This window comes from Natator depressus, chromosome 2 (genome assembly GCF_965152275.1).
Source record: "Natator depressus isolate rNatDep1 chromosome 2, rNatDep2.hap1, whole genome shotgun sequence".
NCBI lineage: Eukaryota > Metazoa > Chordata > Testudines > Cheloniidae > Natator > Natator depressus.
Genome location: NC_134235.1, coordinates 163,702,541 through 163,728,873, shown reverse-complemented (window position 1 = coordinate 163,728,873; position 26,333 = coordinate 163,702,541). Strand labels below are relative to the sequence as shown.

General features: G+C 43.8%; 1 protein-coding gene across 1 annotated transcript in view; it reads left to right on the top strand.

The window, feature by feature from the left end:
* Nucleotides 1–26,333, top strand: part of ABCA13 (ATP binding cassette subfamily A member 13) — a 291,776-nt gene that overhangs the window by 160,846 nt on the left and 104,597 nt on the right. The window contains exons 43-46 of the mRNA XM_074945249.1: nucleotides 19,880–20,125; nucleotides 21,210–21,302; nucleotides 22,271–22,352; nucleotides 24,120–24,238. Coding sequence (XP_074801350.1) covers nucleotides 19,880–20,125; nucleotides 21,210–21,302; nucleotides 22,271–22,352; nucleotides 24,120–24,238 — 540 coding nt within the window. The remainder of the gene's footprint in view (nucleotides 1–19,879; nucleotides 20,126–21,209; nucleotides 21,303–22,270; nucleotides 22,353–24,119; nucleotides 24,239–26,333) is intronic.

The window sequence follows — 26,333 nt, the reverse complement described above, 5'->3', positions numbered from 1 at the left end:
GTGGCTCTCCATCCCAGAGGCCCACCACTCTGGAGCTGGCCAATGGGGCACATCCTCATGAGGAGCACCCAGTGCCGAAGCCTGCGGAGGTGGCACCGTTGACTTCGGCGCCGCAAGGGGGACCATTGAGTCCAGTGCTGTTGAACTCCCCGGCCCACATCATCGAGGAGGTAGAGCTACCATCCACTCCAGTCACCTTTGCAGCCGCAAGGGACCTCATCGCTATGATGGCTCCAAGGTAGCCTACAATTCGCACCAAGCCTCCTGTACCAGAGCATATGGCACCATCTCGAGGCAAACCAGCGATGATCTGGCTGTCGGCACCACTGATCAAGTCCCGGCACTGCTTCCAATTGTGGCACCGGTCAGACTTGCAGTACCTCTGTAGGTCATGCCAGGGCTCCCGATCATGACGCCGATCTGCATGTCGGTCCCCTTCGTGGAACAGGTCCCGGACCCAGCACCGATCCCGGTGCCGCTCAACAACCCTGTGTAGCTCCAGGTCATGGTACCGCTCTAGATCGCGGCACCACTCGGCACCACCCTGGCCCTCGTAGTCCCAATCCTGGTCCTCAGAGGCAGGATCTAGGTACTTGGAGTGGGACCGGCGCCGGTCAGGCCATGGACATTCTGAGGTGGGGGCAGGGACCAGCACAGTGGCTATTTTGGACCTCATGGGTGCACAACCAGGTTCAGGGTGCCCAGTCTAAAGGCTCCCGATCGGCCACCTCTGAACCGAGGGTGCCGAGGCCTCAGCCAGTCAGCCCGCCCTAGAGGTGCTGAGGAGGTGCCATGCCCCTGCCGCCCCTTGGAACTGACTCCAACTCTGGTTCCTGAGCCAGGGGCTACCAGTGAAGCAGGTTGTGAGGCTCCTGATGAGCAGGAGGTATGGGAGAACCCGGTTCCCCCATTGGCCTCTTCGTCCTCCTCCCCAGAGGAGGGCGTGGCAGGCACTTCCATCTCTGGACCACCTCCTATAGACAGCCACACCCACCAGGACCTCCCGCGCAGGGTGGCATGCAACATGGGTCTGCAGGCCAAGGAGGTGGTGGAGTCAGGACTCAGTGGTCGACATTCTGGGCCCAGAAGGTCCTTCAAGGGTGGTTCTGCCCCTCATCAAAACTATACCGGCCAATGCCAAGACTATCTGGCAGACTCTGGCCTCCATCCCTCCCACAGCGAAGGGTGTTGAGAGGAAGTACTTCATGCCCTCAAACATGTATGAATATCTCTTTACGCACCTGCAACCCTGTTCATTGGTGGTTGCGACTGTAAATGAGAAAGAGAGGTAGGGACAGCAGGCCCCAGTGCTCAAGTACAAGAAGTCCAAGTGCCTGGACTTGTCTGACCGTAAAGTGTACTCTACGGGGGGGCTCCAGCTCAGGATTGCCAACCAGCGGGCCAACAGAAACGCTTCAAGCCTCAACTTCCACAGCAGCGCTCCTACCCTCCTCAGCTGAGGCAGGACTTTAACAGATGAAGGAGCAAGAATGGCAGAAGGAAGCCCTCCAACCCCTGTCTGGGCAAGGCCAGGGCCTGACCAAACTATTGTTGGGCTCCAAGGAGGCCTTTTGAAGGGATGCCCGAGGACAGCGCACCAGACTCATCACCGGATCCTTCCCCGCCCTTTTTGAATTGTTTGTCCCACTTCTACTGTGCCTGGTCCCAAATAACATAAGACCACTGGTCCTCTGCAGAATGGAAGCGGGATACTCTCTCCAGTTCTGCTCCTACCCTCCCTCCCACCCCCCTTCCTTGTCCCTCTTCAGGGACCTCACGAGCAACTCCTTATACAGGGGGTTTGGGCACTCCTGTAGAAATTTAATATATGTTCGTTCCTCAGGAACTAAGGGGCAAGGGATTCTACTCCTGATACTTCCTAATCCTCAAGGCCAAGGGGTTCTCAGACCTATCCCAGACTTGTGTGGGCTCCACAAATTCATGGTAAAGTTGAAGTTCCGCACGGTCTCCCAAGGCACTATTATCCCCTCCCTGGATCTGGGAGACTGGTACGCTGCCCTCGACATGAAGGATGCATACTTCCACATAGCGATTCGTCCAGCACACAGGCGCTTCCTGCGCTTTGTGATCAACCGCAAACATTACCAATTCACTGCCCTATCATTCGGCCTCTCAACAGCCCCCAAATGTTCACCAGGTGCATGTTGGTCGTGGATGCTTTCCTTCATCGATGGCAGGTGCAGGTATACCCCTACCTCAATGACTGGCTGCTCAGGGGCTGCACCACGACACAGGTGCAGTCCCAATTCCACTTGGTCAGGTGCACGTTCGAGTAGCTGGGTCTCCTCCTCAACTTGGGGAAGTCAACCCTGAAGGCACGGGCCTTCTACCGGAGTCCTGATTCCGAGTCATCACGGACATCATTCAAAGCCTCCAGCAATTCCCAACCTCAACAGCAAGGGGTGGCTTCTTGCATTTATGTGACCCGGCATGCCAGGCTCCAGCTAAGACCATTGCAGACGTAGTTCGCCTCGGCTTACCGCCCGGGGCGCAGCAGCTTGAATTCAGTGGTCACGGTGCTGGGACAGGTCCTCACGTACCTTTGCTGGTGGCTCAACCCCCAAGCGGTGTACGGAGGAGTCCTCTTGCACAACCCCCAACCTTCCTTGTCCCTGGTTATGAACGCTTTGGCTATCTGATGGGGGGGTGCAACTGGGGGAACTCTAGACACAGGGCCTGTGGTCACAGGATGAGCTCTCCCTCCATATCAATGTCAGGGAGCTGAGGGCGGTGTGCCTTGCTTGCCAGGCCTTCCAGGCCTGACTGCCAGGACAGGGAATAGCAGTTCTAATGGACAACACCACCACCATGTTTTACATCAACAAGCAAGGAGGAGCCCATTCCTCCCCACTATGCCAGGAGGCCCTTTGGCTGTGGGAGTTCTGAATAGCCCACTCCATTCACCTGGATGCTTCCTTTCTACCAGGAGTTCAGAACACACCGGCAGGCCACCTCAGCAGGTCCTTCCACACTCATGAGTGGTCCATCCGACCAGATCTCCTACAACCCTTTTTCCAAAGGTGGGGATTTCCCCAGGTTGACCTGTTTGCCATCTCACACAACAGGAAGTGCCCAACGTTCTGCTCCTTCCAGGGTCACAGCCCAGGCTCCCTCACGGATGCGTTTCTGCTACCCTGGAGAGGTCACCTGCTCTATGCCTTTCCCCCATATCCTCTTGTGCACAAGGTCCTGCTCAAAATCCACAGGGATGGGGCAAAAGGTAATTCTGATAGCTCCAGCTTGGTCTCCCCAGCACTGGTATACCACACTACTGGAGCTGTCGGTGGACACACCAGTCACTTTGCCTTTCCTTCCCAACTGACTTACTCAGGACTGCAGTTGCCTCTGTCATCCCGACCTATGGTCCCTCCAAGTCATGGCTCGGAAGCTTCATGGCTGAACCACATGGAACTTCTGTGTTTGGAACAAGTAAAGGAGGTCCTCCGAGGCAGCCGGAAGCCTTCTACTAGAGCCACGTATCTGGCAAAGTGGAAAAGATTCTCATGTAGGTGTGACCAGAGTCGCAACCCCCCCGCCCTCCAGGCACCAGTACCCCTCTTCTTAGAGTACCTCCTGCACCTGAAACATCAAGGCCTGGTGGTGTCCTCCATAAGGGTACACGTTGCTGCCATCTCGGCCTTCCACCCGGGAGTATCTGGTCAATTGGTCTTTGCCAACCCTATGGTTGGATGCTTCCTCAAAGGTTTGGAGCGCCTACATCCTCAGATCTGGCAGCCTGTACCTGTGTGGGACCGTAACCTGGTCCTTTCCAGGCTCATGGGGCCCCCATTCGAACCAACGGCGACTTGCTCCCTCCTGTATCTGTCTTGGAAGACAGCTTTCCTGGTCGCCAGTACGTCTGCGAGATGGGTGTCTGAGCTAAAGACCCTCCCCTCATAACCTTCTTACACAGTTTTCCACAAGGATAAGGTGCAACTCAGGCCACACCCAGCTTTTCTCCCCAAAGTAGTGTTGCAATTCCACACCAGTGAGGACATTTTCCTACATGTCTTTTACCCTAAGCCTCATCCCAGTACCCGGGAGCAACGGCTACACTCCCTTGATGTTCGAAGAGCGCTAGCTTTCTACATCGAGTGCTCTAAGCCGTTCATAAAATTGAACCAGCTAGTCGTAGCAGTGGCAGACTGGATGAAAGTCCTCCTGGTCTCTTCTCAAAGAATATCCTCCTGGATCACCTCCTGCATCCTCTCATGCTATGTACTGGCCAGTGTGCCGACCCCAGCTCTCACGACACACTCCACTAGGGCCCAGGCCTTATCAGCGGTGTTCCTGACCCAAGTCCTGATCCAAGAAATCTGAAGGGCAGATTTGGGCCTTGGTACATACCTTCACCTCTCACTACTTCATCATCCGGCACACAAGATATGATGTGGCTTTTGATAGAGCAGTGCTACAATCAACATTTCCTTAACTCCAACCCCACCACCTGGATAAGGCTTGGGAGTCACCTAATTGGAATCGATATGAGCAATCACTCAAAGAAGAAAAAACGGTTACTCACCTCTCGTAACTGTTCTTCGAGATGTGTTGCTCATATCCATTCCAAACCCACCCACCTTCCCCTCTGTTGGAGCAGCTGGCAAGAAGAAACTGAGGAGGAGCTGGGTCAGCAGGGTCATATATTGAGCGCCATGAAGGTGCCACTCCAGGGGGCTCCACACCTGACCCAACGGGTGCTGCTAGGGGAAAAACGTTTGGACAACTGTGCACGTGGCACGCACACACCTAATTGGAATGGATATGAAAAACACATCTCGAAGAACAACAGTTACGAGACATGAGTAACCGTTTTTTACGATGTATGTAAGGTAATCTAATTTACAAACTAAATGTAATATACCTTTGTGAAAGGGAAATGTGACATTTCTATGCTGTAGCTACTAAGGCGACATAAAGATTTCTTTTTAATTGCCACAAAAATAAAAAATTGAGATTTTGTAAACATGACGTAGGTAATATTGAAATAATTTGCTACCATAGGACACATGGCACATTACAGAGTATGGTCTTTGTAAACCCAGACGAGGAAAAAATCTTCATATTTTTGGTACAAGATTTCATTTGCGATAAATTTTGGTCTTAACTCTCTGTGCCTCAGTTCCCCATGTAAAATGGAAATAAAGCCATCTCACCTCACAGTGGTGTTGTGAAGATAATTTCTGCTACTTTAATACAAGAAATAAAAATAATAATTAATGTTAGAATACTACAGCAATGAATGCAATTGAAAAGTCCATTAAGAATTTTTTTAAAAACATATTCCATTACAGAGTTTGGATGGTATATGTAAAGAATGGGTTGGAGGAATATCACACCCTGATTGGATAGGATAAAAAAGAAATACTGAATGGTTGCTAATTCACTGACTGCTTGCCATCTTCCAGCCTGTCTACAGAAAATTAATTCTGGCATTTCCTAACTTTGCTTTATTTTGCAAGCTCAATTTACATTTTTAATAGGGAATATAAATATATATATACACACACACACATGCACTTTAAAACCTTAAGTATGTACTTGACATCACTGTTCATGTAGCTGCCCCAAGAAATTCAGATGCGTTAAATTATTCAGGCATTTTTAAAGTTCAGGTATTGTTATGTTTTCTTGTACAGTAGGAAAAATACTGCTAAGAATGCAGAGTGCTAATTAAAAGAACTTTTACTCCAGAAAAGGTTTATACAATGGCTAATGAAAGAACTGTGATGTTGAGTCATTGGTGTTTTGTCTCATCTAATGCATAAATATCTAAAGAATAACTACCATGCATAAAATACAGTTTGTTCTGTTTGAGAGTTGTGCTAACAAGACTGTCGATAGGGTTGATGGCACCTCCATTTTAAACTCCAGTTTCATTTGATTACAGATTTCTCAAAAGAAATAACAAAACAAAACTTCAGCTAAAATTACTCATGCCCAGTCTGAGTTGAATTTTTTTTCTAGTAAGCATCATGTAACTTCATTTTTTAGGTTATTCATTTTTGAATTATGAGAAGGTGGTTTGGAAACCATGCTGCTTTTGTTTGTGTTTTAACCAAACCAGTGTTTCAGATTTGGGTGGGTTGTGAGAAAACAGCCTTATTTTTAAATTTGAGACTTGGCATGTATAAGGGCTACAGCTTTTATTACATTTGGAGAAAGGGGAAAAACACTTTATTTTATTTATGGGCCTTTCTGTAATGCTCCCCATTGTAGTATCTAAATGCCTCACAAACATTACTGAATAAACACACAAAAACTTGGTTTATTGACTGTGAAGTTTCAATCAGGTCACAGCCCGCCAATGGAAAACCTGAAAAGCATGGAAATAAAAAGCTAAGGGAAAAGTTTCTTGCATTCCTTATCTGCATGGTAACACAGTTCAGCACTGCATCAGGCTTTCACTTCCACTTCCAACAGATACCAAAAAAAGCAATATGTACCCAGATAACAAATGTTCTTGAATCAACAGACCAGCACATCTGACTTTCACACATTCTGTACATTTGGGAAGTTATTCTGGCTTCATGTTGTTCTTCATGATGCCATCATTAAAATTTTGTACTAGCATATGAGGTAAGGGGCTGGTCTACACTACCGCGGTAAGCCGACCTAAGTCACCAGACCCGCTAAATTGACACTGCTGCATCGATCACAGCAGTGCTGATCTACCAGTAAGTATGGACGTGGTAAAACTGACAGACCGCTCCCTCCTCCCCCATTCTGGGATCCTCGCTACTTGAGCTACAGGAGCAATTGTTAGCCAGTACTTAGTTCATGCACTAGAGGAGGACTTAACCCACGCTTTTCCAGTGGGTTGCATAACTGTTTCCTAGTGCGGAACGTACTGGCTATCAGGAATCCTGGCTTGATATCCCTGGCTCTGAGAAAAGAATCTGGTTTAGTGCTTAGAGGGAGAATAAATATAGCACATTCAATCTGAAAGGCAGGGTGTCAATTAGATAGGATTTAGGTCTACCATGTTAGAATCCTGGGTTCTCTTCCTAACTGTTCATGGAGTGATCTTGTGTTTACCTCTTTGTTAGCATATTATTATCATGCATTGTGCCACAGAGTTGAGGTTTGAGACTTCCAAAGGGGGATTAAATGGCACTTGTATAGTGCATAAATCTTATGCTGGACCTCTGGCGTACGTGAGAATTTCACCCATAGTGAGCACTGTTCTGTCTCTCTCAACACACCAGTGTCTCTGTTTATCTGACCTACCTAGATATATCACACTCATCAGAGAGCCTTACAAGATAATAAAAGAGTAGGTTCGGTTAATTAAAATCCGCGTAGCTATTTGCAGCTATTGGGTTAATCCAGCCAAGTGAGTTATCAGAATGCATAGGGAAAAATATTTTTTACAAAATAAAATTGTCAGATGCATGTGTGTGTTTGAATAACTTTTCCTTCTTTCACTTTTGAACTTTTCATTTGCACAGCTCTTTATAAAATTTCAACGCTAAATGGTATAACAAACTAGTGATGATATTGTCTAAAAAGTATCCTGAAATTAATTAATTGAATTTCACTTGACTGTATGGTCCTGATATGCTTAGTGTATGATTTTTTCAGCCAAGAAGAGTTAGGATTCACTTGGTACATCCACGAGTAGCCATCTGGAAAGCAGCATGCCTGTTGAAACTTCCTTAGTCTGATTTTTACACTTTCACAGAAAGTCAGACTGAGGCTGGCTATGTATGGTGCTTCAGTAGCCTATACAGATGGATTGCCAGGGGATATTTTTTGGTTTTGAAATTATTCGTACTACCTATGGAAATGTGTGTGCATCTCCCACTCACTTTGAGGCTGTGATCCCACATTTCCATCAACAACACAGAGCTCAATGTATGTCAGTAGTGGTTATGTAGCCAACTCCCTGATCCAGAAGCAGCTGAGGCTCCAAATATCATTTAGTCAGTAGTACCCAAGATACAATACAAGGTGCAACGAATTATCCATTTGCTAGTTAACTGTCCCAAAACAATCTCTGAAAAAGGCAAGGGAAGCGGATGCTGTTAACATTCTGGCCATTGTCATCACTGTGTGCGAGAGGAGTAGTGTGTTTTTGAACCAGTGGTGAAATGTTTGTAACAATTGCATAACGTTTGAAACACAGCTGCATGACAACTGGAAAATTGCTTACTTAACTGCTTTTTTTCCAGCAACCAGAACAAGGAATGTGCACCCTGTGTATTTGATCACAAATTGACAGATCGATCATGAGTTGTTCGATACATTTCTTAGCGTATTGCATGGTGTAGAGTATGGAATTGAAATAAAAGCCAAAATGGGGGAGAGGCTGTGATTCTTGGGGCTTTTTTTCCCCCAGTATGTATTAGCAATGTATTTTAAATCAGCATTTAATATCTATTTTATATTGAACTATACAATGTGTTTACACATTGAGGCAAACCTGAACATTAATCCCAAACATGGAATCTAGATTCAGAAATTGTGGTTTGGGTATAAATCTGTCATGAGTGTAGTAAAATCCCAGATAGAAACACTAAAAATGCACTTATTGGGAGTGGAGGGGTGGGAAATGAGCACGGGTGGCTGTCCATACACCCATCCTCATTTTACATTTCTCACCACCCTCAAAGGCTCAACCTCGTCTTTCCCTTTAGCTGATAAAGGTGAGATGCTTGTTCTCCCACAAGCTGTTGATCCAGCTTTGAGAGGGCCACAAGGTGCTTGCTCCCAGTCACACATTGGCAAGGTATATTGCTACAATGATCCTAAGCGCAGCCAGCCCAGAGACTGTAGCATTGAACTAAATGCAAGTCCTGCTGTACTTTTTGTACATATTCCTAGAATAGGTACGTGGGGGGTATTAGCAGTTAGGCAGGCTTCGATGTTCTTTTTTGATGAGGGAGATCTTGTGAGATCTACTATCCTCAGTTAAGAGGAACCCAGATCTACTTTAAGCCTACTGAGGTAGGCTGTGTGAAGTAGGCCCCATATGAGTAAGTTTGATGGTAACGAAGGCCTAAAAATAAATTCCTCCTTATGAATAGTAAGTGATGGGCCTGATGGGCTGAGTCAAGGCTGTTCCTCCAGAAGCAGAGAAGGGTCTAGCATACAAATGAAGGGGCTTCCTCTCTCCTCAGCTCTCTGAGAATAGCAGGAACTGGGCACCTAGAGAGGCTGCTGGCCAGAAAAAGTTGTCAGCAAGTTTTTTTCTAATGAACCTCATCTTGTTTTGGTGCACTCCGTATGTTGTGTCTGTTGTCTTGTGGGTGCTGTGGTTTTTCTGTATGAACTGAATTTTACGCGTCACCGAAATCTTCAGCCACTTGCTTATCTGATGATGATGATGATGACCTTGCTTTCCCAGGTTCGGTCCTTATAAGCCATGTACTGAATGCTTAATATATGATATCATAAGCCCTTTGAATGCCTTACATACATAAAGGAAATCCTCTGCCCAGTGCCTGGGTTGAAAAAAATGAGCTAGGTCAATCTGCATTTGGAAGCAGGAAAAATCCCCTCTACCAGGTCATGGAGTCGCAACTGAATCACTCTGTGCCTGCTGTCCAGCTTCAGCTGTACTAATTCCCAAGCAGATTCCACAGAGGTTTGTGGGGGTCTTGCCCCCACAGCTGCTTCAGCTCTTCTGTTCATGGATCTTAAGCCCCATGCAGAGTTCTTTTGCAGAGGGACATAGATATAAAGCTCTACTCCACAGCTGGTTGACATTTTTCATCTAGAAAATTTTCCCATTGAAAAATGGGGCTTCACTGAAATCAACATTTTCTGGAGTATAAATTCTAAAACAAAAATGAATTGTTTTGAATCAACTTCTCAAAATAAAATTGTTTCAGATTCTCTACTTGTGGCACATAATAGTATAATCTCTTGTGGATTGTAATACCTTGGGCTAATTTTGGTTGTTGGGTTTAGCATGTGGGTGCTGGTGGTGGTATCTTGTGATACACAAGAAGTCAGACTTGATGAGCTGGTGGTCTCTTCTGACTTTAAATTCAATGACACTTTGAGTCTAAAATATTTCAAATGAAATGAAACAAAAGTTTTTATTTTGTCTTGATTTGAAACATTGTATAAACAAAATTTCCCATGTAACACCTGAAAGTTTTATTTAATTTCTATTCCCTGGGAATTTTTCCTTACAAATAAACTAGATTTTATCATTAGCTCTACCATGGAGGTAGCTTGTGCCCCCATTTCTCATAGATAGGGTAGTTCAGCATATGAATTGGTCCGTCTATGCATGGAACCACTCAAGGGCTGGGGACAATAAAAGAAAATGTGGAAATGGCTAAATGACTTTTTTGTTTCAGCTCTCACTAAAAAGATAAGTAGCGCTTGGACATCTGACATAGGAAATACCAGTGAAAATGAGGTAGGATCAGATGCTAAAATAGAGAAAGAACAAGTTAAAATTTACTTAGACAAGTTAGATGTCTTCAAGTCACGAGGGCCTGATGAAATAAATCTTAGAATACTCAAGGAGCTGACTGAGGAGATATCTGAGCCATTAGTGATTATCTTTGAAAAGTCATGGAAGATGGGAGAGATTCCAGAGGACTGGAAAAGGGCAAATATTGTGTCCATCTATAAAAAGGGAAATAAGGACAATCCAGGGAATTAGACCCGTCCACTTAACATCAGTACCTGTAAAGATAATGGAGCAAATAAGTATGCAAACACCTAAGTAACAGTCAGCATGGATTTGTCAAGAACAAATCATGTCAAACTAACCTAATAGCTTTCTTGTGGATGGGGGCTTGACTTCATAGTAAGGCTTTTGATACTGTCTCGCATGAGCGTCTCATAAGCAAACTACGGAAATACAACCTAGATGGAGCTACTATAAGGTGAGTGCATAACTGGTTGGAAATCCATTCCCAGAGAGTAATCATCAGTGGTTCACAGTCAAGCTAGAAAGGCATATTGAATGGGGTCCCTCAGGGATCAGTTCTGGGTCCGATTCTGTTCAGTATCTTCATCAATGATCTAGATAATGGCATAGAACAAGGTTCTCAAACTGTTGGTTGGGACCCCATTTTAATGGGGTCACCAGGGCTGGCTTAGACTTGCTGGGGCCTGGGGCCGGAGCCCAAGCCCCATTGCCTGGGCCTGGAGCTGAAACCTGAGGGATTTAGCCTTCAGCAGCTGGGCACAGGTTACAGGCCCCCTGCTTGGGGCAAAAGCCCTTGGGCTGGGGCTTTGGCCCCTCTACCTGGGGCAGCGGAGCTTGGGCAGGTTCAGGCTTTGTTCCATCCTCCCGGAGTCGTGTAATAATTTTTGTTCTCAGAAAGGGGTTGCGGAGCAATGAAATTTGAGAATCCCTGGCATAGAGAGTACACTTGTAAAGTTTGCAGATGATGCTAAGCTGGGAGGGGCTGCAAGTTCTTTGGAGGAGAGGGTTAAAATTCAAAATGCTCTGGACAAACTGGAGAAATAGTTTGAAGTAAATAGGATGAAATTCAATAAGGACAAATGAAAGTATTCCTCTTAGGAAAGCACAAGCACTCCCTACAAAATGGGAAATGACTACCTAGGAAGGAGTACTGCGGAAAGGGATATGGGGGTCATAGTGGATCACAAGCTAAATATGAATCAACATTGTAACACTGTTACCAAAAAAAGCAAACAGAATTCTGGGTTTTATTAGCAGGAGTGTTTCAAGCAAGACACGGGAAGTAATTCTTCTGCTCTATTCCGATTAAGCCTCACCTGGAGTATTGTGTCCAGTTCTGGGTGATACATTTCAGGAAAGATGTGGACAAATGGGAGAAAGTCCAGAGAAGTGCAACAAAAATGAGTAAAGATCTAGAAAACATGACCTATGAGGGAAGATTGATAAAACTGGGTTTATTTAGTCTGGAGAAGAGAAGGCTGAGAGGGGACATATCAGTTTTCAAGTACATAAAAGATTGTTACAAAGAGGAAGGAGAAAATTTGTTCTCTTTAACCTCCGACAATAGGACAAGAAGCAATGAGCTTAAATTGCAGCAAGGGTGGCTTAGGTTGAACATCAGGAAAAAATTCCTAACTGTCAGGGTGGCTAAGCACTGGAATAAATTGTCCAGGGAGATTGTGAAATCTCCATCATTGGAGATTTTTAAGAGCAGATTAGACAAACACCTGCCAGGGATGGTCAAGACAATACATAGTCCTGCCATGAGTGCCAGGGATTTGACTATATGAACTCTTGAGGTCCCTTCCAGTTCTATGATTCCATGGATTCACAAGGCATGGCCTATCCCTTCATGTTCTCCACTGTTAAGGCACTTTTCATCCAAAAATCTCAAAGCACTTTATGAAAATCTTCACAACACTTGTGAGGTCAATAAATATCTTTGTTTTACAGATTGATAAACAGATGCAGAGATGGGCTTTGGGCAAGTCACTTAACCACACAGTTGAATCAGTTAAAAATTCAAAACAGAAGCTAGGACCTCTGACTCCCAGTCACCTTCTGTAATAGTTAGACACCCTCCTTCCTACTGTGCTTCTGTATGACAAAAGACATTTAAAAACATACACATTGTTTTTTCAACTAATTTTAACACAGCAGTTTTATATCCTAAATGAGAACTTCAAAACTTTTGGTACTGTTCAGAATTCTGGAACCTATGAACTTTTGAATGAGTTATAAATTCTGGGTTCCTGGAGTCCAAAACTATGGGACTCATTGAAATGAGTTGATTGCTTTCTGTCTCATTTTTATGTAGCTTCATGAATTAAAATTCACTAATAATCGTCTCTGAAATGCAAAGGGAGAGTCTGGGTGAATTGGGAAGTACAATTTAATTGTGGACATAATTGCACTTGCACATAATTGCACTCATAAGTCATATAAGACAATTTTTAACAGTTGGGTCAGATTTTTAATTTTATCAGCTAAATTATTCATGTGAAGATTTCTATATGCCATCAGCATGAAAGTTAAATTCATAATTGGGAGGTTGGTTCGTCCTTTTCTATTATAATTACTTTACCAATTGAAAAACTCTTGATTGTCATAAGTTTGTGCTTTGCTTATGCCTCCTGACATGCGTACAAAAGGGATGTAAGGAACTACTTCCTTACACCAAGCAAAGCAAAAATGACTCTGAATTCCAGTTATAAGCAAATACATCACATTCTCAATGAAAAAAACAGGACATGCTTGGGTGAATTTCAAGTGAACGTGGAAAGGTCTACATAGACCTATGTTTGATATGCAGCCAGGGGGGAGGGACTTTTCGCTGTGGGCGGACTTCTGCCTGCCAGTTCCCGGATTCCCATTAGGTGCAGTCAAAAAAGCAACAAAAATGGTAAGTTGCCTAAGGAATGGGATGGAGAACAATACAAAGAAGTTTCATGCCATTTGTATAAATCCATGGTTCACCCTAATCTGGAACATTGTGTGCAGTACTGGTCACTCAGCTAAAAATGATATTGTTGAAGTAGAGGGGGGTTCAGAGACAAGCAGTGAGAATGATTAGGGACATGGACAAATTATTACATGCTGAGAGATTGAAAAGATTTGGATTGTTGATAGTGAAGGTAAAATATCATGTTTTAGGATTTACACCAATCTCAAAGTGTTATGGGTCATGAGGGGTCTTCCCTCTGTGATGGATTATCCCACATCTCCCTAAGGGGGGCTCCTTGCATCTTCCCTTGAAGCATCTGGTGATGGCCACTGTTGATCAGGATACCAGACTAGATGGACCTTCGGTCTGATCCAGTCTTTGCAAGTCCTATGTTTTCTCTATCTGTTGAAATACCTGACTTAATTTGCTACTATTTTTCTCTTCTCTTTTTTCCTGAGAAGCAGGTGAATTCAGAGTTGTATTTTCATTGTCAGACTTTTCCCTAAGAAATCACCATATTTGTCTTTTACCTTGGACCTGTGAATTATGTCCCAAAAGTCAGATACTGTGAATGATTCAGATCCCATTGTGTGATTTATTCCCATGTGGCCATGTTATTCATTTGTGCTTTTATCTCAGCAACATACTGTTCTGTGGAAAATGCATTGACCAAGACTTTAAAAAGTCACTAATTTTGTGTGCCTCAATTGTGAGATGCTTTAAGAGAGTCTGATTTTCAGAAAGTGTGGAATACCATCCTCTGATAACCAGGGTACTTCAAGGTGTCTTAAATCAGACATCCAAAATCCCTTGTCACATGCAAAAATCTTGGTCAGTATTCCTGGTAGAGATTTAAAAGTACATAAGAAATCGGTTAAATGAACTCTTCTTTTTTCACTCAAGTTGTGTTCTCTTAAGCAGTCTTAATTAAAAATATGGCTCCCAAACCCAACATCAAAACATCCCAGGACTGTGAGGTGGGGTTTGGAATGCAGATGTGGATCTGAATTTTGTAGCTAAGCCCTTCTCTCTCTAATGGACCCAAACCCCAGAGACAAACTATGGCATGTGCAGCTATAAATGTAGGGGGGATTTACATTATGATACTGTTTTCTCCAGCCTGCACCTTTATATGTAAGAAGTTGTCCCTGGTAGGTGTGCAGGGAGCTGGGTTCTGAGGTTTCCTGCCATGTGAGAAATACATTTCACTTTCTCTTTCATGGAGATTTTCCAGTGATTTATTTCAGCCTGTCTGGCTTGTTTTCCTTGTTCTGAAATAAAAATCACTTTCGTGAGGGGAAGAAGAAGGTGAGAAGAGTGGGATAAATGCTCCCCAGAGCTAGTGTAACCTCTGTAGTTTAAGTGCAACTGCATTTAGGCCTTGATTTAATGTCAATCAAAGACAGTAGAAAAACGTCTGTGGGCTGCACTGCGTGTTGTATCAAGTCCGTAGTGAATAATTTGGCTCAGTAGCATATTTAATGCAGACGTGCATTGTAGTTTGTGAACCTTCATAGAGCCTACCATGACTGACACTGCATGGGAGCCCAAGTGCAGAGTGAGAATAGAAAGCAGGGAGCCCTTCCATGCCTCTTTGAATCTGTGCTAGGGCAGCACCAGCTGGAGGTCTGAGGTCAGGGAAGTGCATGCTGCAAATTCAAAATTCTCAAAACAGAGATGTGGTGTGTCTCTAGGGACCCTGGAGGCATTCCGGCTGCCTCAGAGGTCTGGAAACAGAATCCTGGGGCTAATCCACTAGTATGGTACATGCTTGCATCCCCCTTCTGTTGCCATGGCTTTCAAAGCCACAGTTAAGCCTGCAATATATGTTGCTGCCTGTGTGGGGCTATCTGGGGAATTCAACCATAAGAGCCTCTTCAATTGTGACTCTTGCTGAAATTAAAGTGATGCCAAAGTTTTCAACCTTCGTTAAAAAGCATGAATGGTGAACTATATGGGACTGATGCAAAGCAGGGAGCCAAAGGTGCAGATTGTGAGTTAAAGAGGTGGAATTTCTCCAAGGAAGATACTGCTCCTTTTGTTCCCCTCCAGACATGCTAATTAAAATGGCCATAATTTCCAGTGAGTAAAGCTTAATATTTCATCACTAGGCTTGATATTTACTTCCTGTCCCCTACCTGTTCTCACCAGCCCCCTCGGTGTAAGTTACAAAAATACAGCCTTAGTTAAAGACACATTTATGCTGTCTTCAGCAAACTCAACTTGTAGTATGGTTTATAATATTGCAATTTCTTATGACAAAATGTACAGAATTTTGAATGTAACAAGAAAGCCATTGGCCAAGTTCTGTGCAATGGACTATGTAGATCAATGGACTTTCACTGAAGATACACAGTATGGGAATGAGCACAGAATTTGGCCTATGTTTTTCAAAAGCCAAATGTCTGAAGTATCACAGATTCATAGAATATCAGGGTTGGAAGGGACCTCAGGAGGTCATCTAGTCCAACCCCCTGCTCAAAGCAGGACCAATCCCCAATTAAATCATCCCAGCCAGTGCTTTGTCAAGCCTGACCTTAAAAACTTCTAAGGAAGGAGATTCTACCACATCCCTAGGTAAAGCACTCCTAGTGAAAAAGTTTTTCCTAATATCCAACCTAAACCTCCCCCACTGCAACTTGAGACCATTACTCCTTGTCCTGTCATCGTCTACCACTGAGAATAGTCTAGAACCATCCTCTTTGGAACCACCTCTCAGGTAGTTGAAAGCAGCTATCGAATCCCCCATCATTCTTCTCTTCTGCAGACTAAACAATCCCAGTTCTCTCAGCCTCTCCTCATAAGTCATGTGTTCCAGACCCCTAATCATTTTTGTTGCCCTTCGCTGGACTCTCTCCAATTTTTCCACATCCTTCTTGTAGTGTGGGGCCCAAAACTGGACACAGTACTCCAGATGAGGCTCACCAATGTCGAATAGAGGGGAACGATCACGTCCCTCGATCTGCTGGCAATGCCCCTACTTATACATCCCAAAATGCCATTGGCCTTCTTGGCAACAAGGGCACTCTGTTGACTCATATCCAGCTTCTCGTCCACTGTCACCCCTAGGTCCTTTTCTGCAGAACTGCTGCCTAGCCATTCGGTCCCTAGTCTGTAGCGGTGCATTGGATTCTTCCATCCTAAGTGCAGGACCCTGCACTTATCCTTGTTGATCCTCATCCGATTTCTTTTGGCCCAATCCTCCAATTTGTCTAGGTCCCTCTGTATCCTATCCCTACCTGCCACCCTATCTACCACTCCTCCTAGTTTAGTATCATCCGCAAATTTGCTGAGAGTGCAATCCACACCATCCTCCAGATCATTTATGAAGATATTGAACAAAACCAGCCCCAGGACCAACCCTTGGGGCACTCCACTTGATACCGGCTGCCATCTAGACATGGAGCCATTGATCACTACCCGTTGAGCCCAACAATCTAGCCAACTTTCTACCCACCTTATAGTGCATTCATCCAGCCCATACTTCTTTAACTTGCTGACAAGAATACTGTGGGAGACCGTGTCAAAAGCTTTGCTAAAGTCAAGAAACAATACATCCACTGCTTTCCCTTCATCCACAGAACCAGTAATCTCATCATAGAAGGCGATTAGATTAGTCAGGCATGACCTTCCCTTGGTGAATCTATGCTGACTGTTCCTGATCACTTTCCTCTTGTGTAAGTGCTTCAGGATTGATTCCTTGAGGACCTGCTCCATGATTTTTCCGGGGACTGAGGTGAGGCTGACTGGCCTGTAGTTCCCAGGATCCTCCTCCTTCCCTTTTTTAAAGATGGGCACTACATTAGCCTTTTTCCAGTCGTCGGGGACTTCCCCCGGTCGCCATGAGTTTTCAAAGATAATGGCCAATGGCTCTGCAATCACAGCCGCCAACTCCTTTAGCACTCTCGGATGCAAGTAAATTCAGCTTTTGATATTATCTCTATCTTCATCAGTCCAACTTCTCTCCCCTTATCTGTATCAAAACTAACTCTTTTCTTCTGGATTTGTACTCACTAACCTTTCCCCCTCCCTCTGCAACTGCCATCATTTTATGTTTAACTGAGATTGTTCTCTATATAAAACACCGCCCCATGCCAATATGAGGAGTCACCTTTCAAAATTAAAGAAGAAAATTCCAGTGCACCAGAAGAAACCATGAAAGGCAAGAGATAATTGACCCCGAGGCTAATTGAAAGCACCCGCACAAACAATGGTTAAAATCTAGTGCAGAAATAACATCTGTGAACAGCTCAATACATAGAATGCAAGATAAGAGGGACAAATCTAACTAGATATGATAGTTCTTCTTAGATCTTATTGAGCCCTAGTGCAAACAAGCCATTCGGTCTTACAACACTACAAACGCCTGCTGTTAAAAAGCAACCCCAGAGACCAGTGTATTTTAACCAAAAGAGAAAGTAGAAATATAAATATATAAATACACACACACACACACATATATACAGAGAGAGAGTTTGGCTAACCTACAACTGAATGGTGGTAAGGGGCATGGTAATAGTGTTACACATATTTGAAGGGTATTAATGTCAAGAATGAAGAGGAAGTAATTAGCAATATTCACAGGGTTTAACTATGGATGGGGTTTCCTATAGGGTAGTGATGGAAGATCTGTCAGCTGGGATTTGGAGCCATCAGTTTGGTTGGATAAAACATTAGAACATGTTCTATAGGGGAGCTTCCTGTATTGACAGGGAGATGAACTGAATGCATTAATGGGACTTTTTCATGTTTAGTTCCTGTGATATTACAATATTTTCTCTTGATAGGTGGCCCAGCTCCTATTAAAGCCAACTGAAAAAGTCTCATTGATTTCAGTGGGAGTTAGATCAGATCCTTGATGTCCACACAGGTCAAGACTATAATAACAGGCACTTATCCAGGGTGCAGGGAGGGAACCCACCCCCTTTCCATGGCCTGGGCAAGGGCATGACAAAATTGTACACTCAGCACTCTCACAGTTGTGCACAGAGCCCCAAAGGCGGCAGAGATGAGATGGGACCTTGGTCCCACCACTCTTTTTTTCATACCTGCGGAGCAGAGGCAAAGGGAGAAGAAACACTTATGTCACTTGGCTGGTCATGTGCAAATTAAGTATTGGTTTTGCAATGGGCACCCATTTACAGTCTGAGCAAGATGTTAATCAACAGGTTATGTGGGCTGTGGGAAAGAACAAAAACAAGAGGGGTCATCCTGCTTAGGAGTGAGAAGGAACTTTTGAAACTATATCTGGTGTGCAGATGAACCCCCGGTTATCCTGTCATCTATAAAGACGAACTGACAGCGGCCTTGATCTTGTGAAAGGGGGGATTTCAGCCAGCCTGGTTGAAAATGCTGAGAAAATGATATAGGATAAGGTATCTTGTAGGAGATGTTAGGCTTTTGCTTTCCAATATTCTTACATTCTGTTACTTGAATCTCTGTTCTTCCATGAAGTGAACTGTAGCTCACGAAAGATTCTGCTCAAATAAATTTGTTAGTCTCTAAGGTGCCACAAGTACTGTTTTCTTTTTGCGAATACAGACTAACATGGCTGCTACTCTGAAACCTGTTCTTTGATAATAAACTTATTCTTTGTTTGTGTGTGTGTAAGTAAAATACGTGTTGTGTGTTACGTAGAGTGAGGATCCTGAGTTGAATCTTGGAAGCTGGTGAGTACTACTCCTTTGGGAGTAGTAAATCAGACAATCATGTGTATGTTCAGTGGAACAGGTACTGAGCATTGCAGAAGGACACTGGGAGGATTCGGGGTTGGTGTGTGCCTATTGCTAACCTGTAGAGGGAGAGCAAGGCCTGGAAGGTTGTGCTCGTGTTGCCAAAGGCTGGTGGATTCAGGGAGCTGATCCACAGCCGGCACAGACAAGACTCCCTCATGCTAAGGGCAGGTAATAGTGAGATGCCTCATGATTCTCAGGGGGAACCCACAGTGATCATAGGATCATGTTGCACCATTCCAAATACCGCTGCAGGTGGCAAAATCCTCTCTGGGTTGCTGTGGCCAGATTTGTGCATTTCTGAGGGCCCTGTATGCCTTGTGGAGCAATGGAGCTCTATAATGCCTCCTCGTGAGGCCAGTGGCTAAATGTTGACATTTGAGAGAATATTTGTATAGCACTTTGAAAACACAAAATGCCTTATACCGAAAATGGTAAGCAGGATTGTTTGTGGGTTTATTGTTCCAGTTCCTTCGAACTGCACCACAGCCCATACTCAATCAAACTCTCATTGACTTCCACCATTGACTTCAGTAGTTATTTTTATCTGAGTCAGGAGTGCAAGATTGGGCCTGTGATTTTGTTTTATCATCATTTGTTGTTATGGCTGTTTTATTTTTATCCTTGATAAGAGACTAAATGTTTCCCAGGGAAGGTAAAGAGAGAGATTTTTTTAAAGAGGTCATCATATTCTTTGTTTGCGGATCTAGCATCAGATGAGAATCATGTGATTTCCCAGAAATGACAGTGCATGTTTGTGAAGAGCTTTGTCTGTCTCCCGGCAGGTAGCTCACTCCTGGATGCCCGGAGTGTGCGTGGAACAAGGCTTGTTCTCACACAGATTGCTGCCCTTTTAATGAAGCGGTTTCACCACACCAGGCGAGACTGGAGAGGAGCCCTGTCAAATGTTCTGCTCCCTGTCCTCTTTGTCGCCATGGCAATGGCATTGTTTACTGTGAAGCCATTAGCTATTGATTATCCTTCACTCAAGCTGATGCCAGGCCTTTATGACAACGCAGAATCCTCCTTCTTTAGGTAAAAAACCCATTTATCATCGTCAGTAACTCTGGAGCAGGATCATCATTTTTGATTATTTAAGTTTTTTTTTCTCTAAGCAGAGTAATCAAACTCACATTTTATAGCAAATGGATTTTTTAAAAACAAAATGTCTTGAGAGCTGCTCATCCCATCAAAAATTTGTTAGTCACTTATTTCAATTTTGTGGATAATAGTGATGGGTAAATTGCATCTATCTGAATAACAGAAATGCATCTTATTATGTGCTGAGGCACAAAGCAAATGGTGGAGAAAGGACAGAGGCTTTGGATGAGGCTGGATTGGTCAATCTCTTTCAAGATGGGTCATTAGCGTTTTTATATAATGTATGTGTGTGCACACAATCATACACATGTGCATATGTTTATTGCTTTAGCTTATTTCTGCTTTGTTTACTAGGTCTGTAGGCATTGCCTATAAAGCTTTCTTGGTCTACAAATGCAAGCCAGCAGTTATAAGATCTAGCATCTCTGTTATTGAACTTTTAACTGCTGTACTTATGGCTGTGAAACGTACTAGCTCTGCAGGTGTTTCCTTTGGATCTGTCAATGTCTGTCGGTGCAGCCCAGTTTACAGGGTCCGCAGTCCTTTTCTATACCAAGTGCAGACAACAGACTGCTACAATACTATATATTGCCTTGCAATATTGGATAGAGATGCTTCCTGTACCTGACATAGGTCAAAAAGGAGGATGCAGGTTGTATCATAAAGCAGAAGTCCATACTGTTGAACTTATACATGAAATGTGAAAGACTTAAATTTCCTTTTTATGGCAACTGATGGAAGTTCATGCCAATAACTGGAGGATAGGCAGAGTTAAGGTCCATGTAGTAACCTTTACTTTGAAATCCTTCACCATTAGTTTAGTTTTTAAAAAATGTTAGTTTTTAATCAGTGAAATAAACTGTGAGCTATTCTTCTGTCTCAAAGCTATTGTGACTATATAGCCAGGGCACATGTTTTGAACAGAGTTATTTTATGCTGCCTCAGTTTCTATCTTGTACTTGAATGTGGATCTCCTTAGTTCTAATGACCTTATTTATTCCCCCTTTCCTCTGAGCAGCACTGAAAGTGATGATCTAGGAAACCTTTCTTATGTGCTGTTGAGACATTTTGCAGGCCAGGATCACCCATGCACCTATTCAAGACAAGATGTGTAAGTGTGAACAATGCAACTTTTTTAAAGTACTAAGTGACTAATGATTACTGCTGTTGATACAGAGATTCTCGCAAGGGGGAGTGAATCAATAGTTACTATTTACATTTCATGTTTTGTAAGATTTTATGTTAATGTTATAATATTTATTCATTAAACAGTTATTAGCTATTAGCTGCCTGAATAGGAATAATCTTCACTAGATGTAGAACACTGGATTCAATCTTTCCTTACGAAATGTAAGTTTAATAGAATATATGTGCCTCCAAAAGTAAAAGAATGGATAACATGGAATCCTGTGATTAAATAATTTTATGTCCTATTTTATGTAGTATGTCCATACAGCTTATGCTTTGTTTGACCATTTTCGTATGACTTTAAAAAAATTGTACTGATGAATGAGATGGGTTCTAGCTGAAATGCATAATAGGCTTCTAAGTCCCATTGAAGTCTGTGGGAACTTTCCAATTAATTTCAGCAGGATTTGGATCAGGTCCGAAGTCAGTAAGAATGAAGGTTGGTGATACAGTCAGTAACTGCTAGTGACACTATACTGAATCAATGTTCGTTAAAGAGAAGGCCAGATTTTCCAAGTTAGACATGACTGGTTTGGGTAGTATGTTTACTTGCATCTGTGTTACGCACACAAAAACCTGGTGTACAACTAATTGGCTGTTTGCTCAGGGAAATATTGATTTGCATGCACTTGTCAGATGTTTGCAGTGACAAGTTAGAAGCCACTAAGTGAGAAATGTCAGAAGTTATTACACTGATCCACGATGAATAAAATTGACATTTCATCGAACAACAATACAACCATTGTTTTAGCACAAATATTGTGGAGGTGGTGAAGATGGAGGTGGTCAAGATACAGCATCTGTTTGTCATTCTTTCAACGTCCACTGTTAGATAAAATATTATAGTTTATCTTTTAATGATTGTTCCTATTGTTATTTTTGCTCCAGTAGAAAAAATGATTCATGCTGGCAGACTGAGCCTAGTCCACCACAGGAATTCTTGGATGCATGTGGGTGTGTGACAGATCATCGGGTATATTTTATTCCTTTCCTTAACAAAATGAAACTAATGGATTGGGCTCATTATGACTGGTGATGTTCATTCTGTCTCTAGTATTGCTTTGACTTAATTTTCTAAAGTTTTCAGGGAAATAATGTATAAAATAATATTAGGCTACATCTAAACAAAACACTTGCCGTCACTATGTCAACCTTGTGAACTATCATATCTTCCAGAAATGTATCACTGTGAGGACACTGTATATGAAACAATTTTTTGTTAAAGACATATTTTCTCCAAGATAGCTGTCAGACATTTCAGATATAATTTTGTATAAATCTGAATGTGATAAGCCCAGCAAAACCAAGATCTGGGCATTTGTGGAGTTGGGGCTCAAACCTGTCTTAGCAGCATTTGATCTATGGCTAATCAAACTCAACTTGGCTATCAAACACAACTTGGCAGTGCAGAGAAGGCTGGGGACTGGTCTCATCTCCTCTTCACCCTTTGGAGGTTGGGATGGGGTGTTGGAACCCAGTGAAACACTAGCAGGAAGCAGTCCTTGTATGCAGGATAGCACAAGGACTGTAAATGTGGCTGGCACCTGCACAATGGAACTTTTGTCCTCCACCTTGTGCGCTTGTGAACAACACCACTCTGGGGTTTTGTTAGCCAAGTGCCCCCTATCTATTCCCAAACCCTCATTTGCATCCTGCAATAGTCTTGTACCTGTAATAAGAATGAACAGATCACTGCCCCACTTCCACCCTCTATTACTGTAGTTTATTCTTATCTGCTCTGGAGATAATAGAGCTCAAGCTTGGGGGCTGGGGAGGGGGCAGAGAATCTCTCTATATGAAAATGTTCTATTATCTGAATATAATGTACACTGCAAACAATACCAGCAATATTAGGGGAAAAATTTGCCCTCCATTGTACTCATACCACTTGAATTGAGGTAACACAAGTTAGAGGAGTTTAACTTATATCAGCAGGCAAAACTTTGCCTTTAAGACAATATGGAAATTAAACTTCAAAGTACAAAATTAAGTGGTTAAAATACAAAATAATGTCTAATAAACTGAAAGTTGGTCTAATTTCAGAGTTGGAAGAATGTGTTCTCTCCCCTCCCAGCTGATAGAAGTTAGAAATCTGCAGGTTATTAGGACAGCATTTTGAGTTCATTTGCTCACATTTGAAAATGAAGCCAGCCTCTGAGGAAAAGATCTTGGAGTAGATAGTTGTTTGTGAGCTTATGTCCACCATATTACATCTCTCCTCATTCACCAGATTTTTGTATCTCTTCTTCCCACTCTCTGGCCCAAGGAGAGAATTCCCATAAATCATTAAAGAACGTTTTCATGTATTTCTCATCAAACACATCACATGAATTTGAATCCTGTCTCCCCCTCATACTCTGTTCAATGAATTTTGTGTGTTTATTTTCAGCTTCAGCAGATGAATGATAGTGGCTGTAAAAGTCTCATTGCCTTTTCATTGCTGTAAACTTTCCCAAAATTGCATGATAAAAAATGTTGTTTCCAAAACAAAGTTGACTGATAAGGTTACAATGGAAATAAAAGGTGGCTTTGATTTACTAGTGACAGTTACTATGATTTCAGATGTCCTATGAACATAAAAAACATACCTAATTTGTTGAAAAGTTATAAAAGCCAGAAAAAGCCAATCCAGCCGAAAAGCAAGGCAGTAAAGTTTGAGTGTGAATTCAGAATCATGGCTAAAAAATAGTGGCTGAGGCTTTTAAAATAACCTTACTGATATATGTATATTGTTTTCCAGAAGTGTCCAAGCTTCAATGTGTCTGCTGCCTACCTGGAGAACAGGAAAGGGCATGTTCTGTACAACCTCTCAGGTTTCAGTGTGGAAGAATACTTAATCATGTCTACAAACAAAGCAAGGTAATTTTAAAATTCTTCTTCGAGTAGTGTCCATACGGGTGTTCCACTGTAGGTGTGCTTGCGTCCCTGCATTGCTCGTCGGAGAACTTCAATAACAGTGTCCGTTAGGCCCACACATATACTGTCTCTCCTCGTGCTCCACCATGAGGCTAGCCCAGTGCACAGGGGCTAATCCCGCTCAGTTCCTTTTCAACCTCCAGGGCTAGAGATTGAGCTATTAGCAGTCTGTTTATGACCATCACCTTCTTTTACATTTCTGTAGTTAGTCAGTCTCCCGAGACTTAGTTGTAGTTTTTTCTTTTTGCACTTTCTTCCCAAACAAACAGACAAACAAACACACTTCCCCCACAAATCCCCCAACCCAACTTTTTCATCGGGGACCCTTCCCCCCACCCCACAGGGTATGCCTGGTTCACTGGGCTTCAACAAATGTCTCTCCTGCAAAGAGGCCATCCATGTAGCAGACAAGCACTCCCAGTGCATATGCTGCCTCAAGTAAGGCCATATCCCACAGAAGTGTGGACTCTGCCAGCAACTCAGACCCAGGCCTCACAAGGACAGGGTGTTGAGACAGAAGATTATCTTCATGGAGGCAGTCCTCTAACCTTCCCCAGACCCACACCGAGAGTCACCTGGCAGACATGAGTCTTCCCCATAGACCTCAACATCCAGGGTTTGTGAGTTGAAGAAATCAGCCAGAGACCCCTCTTGCAAGTCATCAAAAAAGAGAGCCGGAAGTCCCCAGAGTGAGCCAGCCGTAAATGATCTCTGACATGCTTTGTATCCTTGGTACTGTCAGCACTGAGATAATCCCAGCTGGTTCCCACAGCTCACAAAGATCTGGAGCGGTATGTGACATTGACATGCCTAAGGACCCGATGGGGACAGGCACCAAGTCAATGGCACTAGAGGACAAAGACAGGAGCCAGCACTCCACTAAGAAGATGCTGCTGGTATGCACTGTAGCAATGGCACTGGCATCGATGCCCCATCCAGCACTGGACTGGTCAGTGCAAGCAAGATCTCCAGTCCCTTTGGTACTGCCAGTGGCTCCGAGTCAGTTGGTACTGTCAGAATTCCGGCACTCTAGAGATCTCCGTGTATCCAACATACCAGAGCCTCCTTGGTACTGGGACCTCGACACCGAGTCTTCTCTGCTGCCCCACGCAGCCCCACTCTTCAGTGCAGACTCAGACAGAGAACCAGAGGAGGTCGTGTCTCTTTACTCCTCCATGCTCCCTATGATGCTCATTACCAAGAGGGTCCCCAGTCATACCCTTAGACCGCCCCACCATCACCACCTTAGTAGAGCCAACCATAGGCACCAGCACCAGGCTTTATACCACCACCCCAGTGGCCATATTGGGATCCTTGGGCTGCATATCACCCCCCATGCCTCTTGGGCTTCTAGCCTCACCCATGAACCCCTGAGATGCTTCCCCTCGGCCACAGCATCCAGAGCCTTGGAACCTCCAGAAGAGATTGTGGAGGAACAGGATGGTGGCATTAAGGAAGTGGTGACTCTGAGTACCAACATCTCCTCCTCCTCCTCCTCCTCCCCAGATGAAGCCATCATGCATCCACCACTTTCGTTGGCCTGTGAATTCTGGCTTTTCCAGGCAAAGAGAGGTGTAGATACTCTACAGACACCATTAGAAGAAATCAAGGACACCTATCACAAGGTCCGTGACATACTATGCTCCCCCTTGTCCTCTAAAATAGCCTGCCCTATTAATGAGGCTCTCCTGGACCCTGCAAAACTGTACAGCAGACTCCAGCATCGGTGGTGCCTACTTGAAAGCAGGCCAAAAAATATTATGCCCCAGCTAGAGAGATGGAATTACCCTTCTCCCACCCTCCACCCACCTCCATTATGATGGGTGTTGTGAACTCTTGTGGTCATCAACACCAAGTGAGGTCCACTCCCTACAACAGGGATTAGAAGTACTTGGACCTCTTTGAGAAGTAAGCTATTCCTCGGCCATGCTACAATGAATTGCCAGTTACCAAGCCCCAGTGGCAAAATATGACAATGTCAACTATTTGAAACTTAGCAACTTTATTGATCAGCTGCCTGAGTTGCACTGTGACCAGT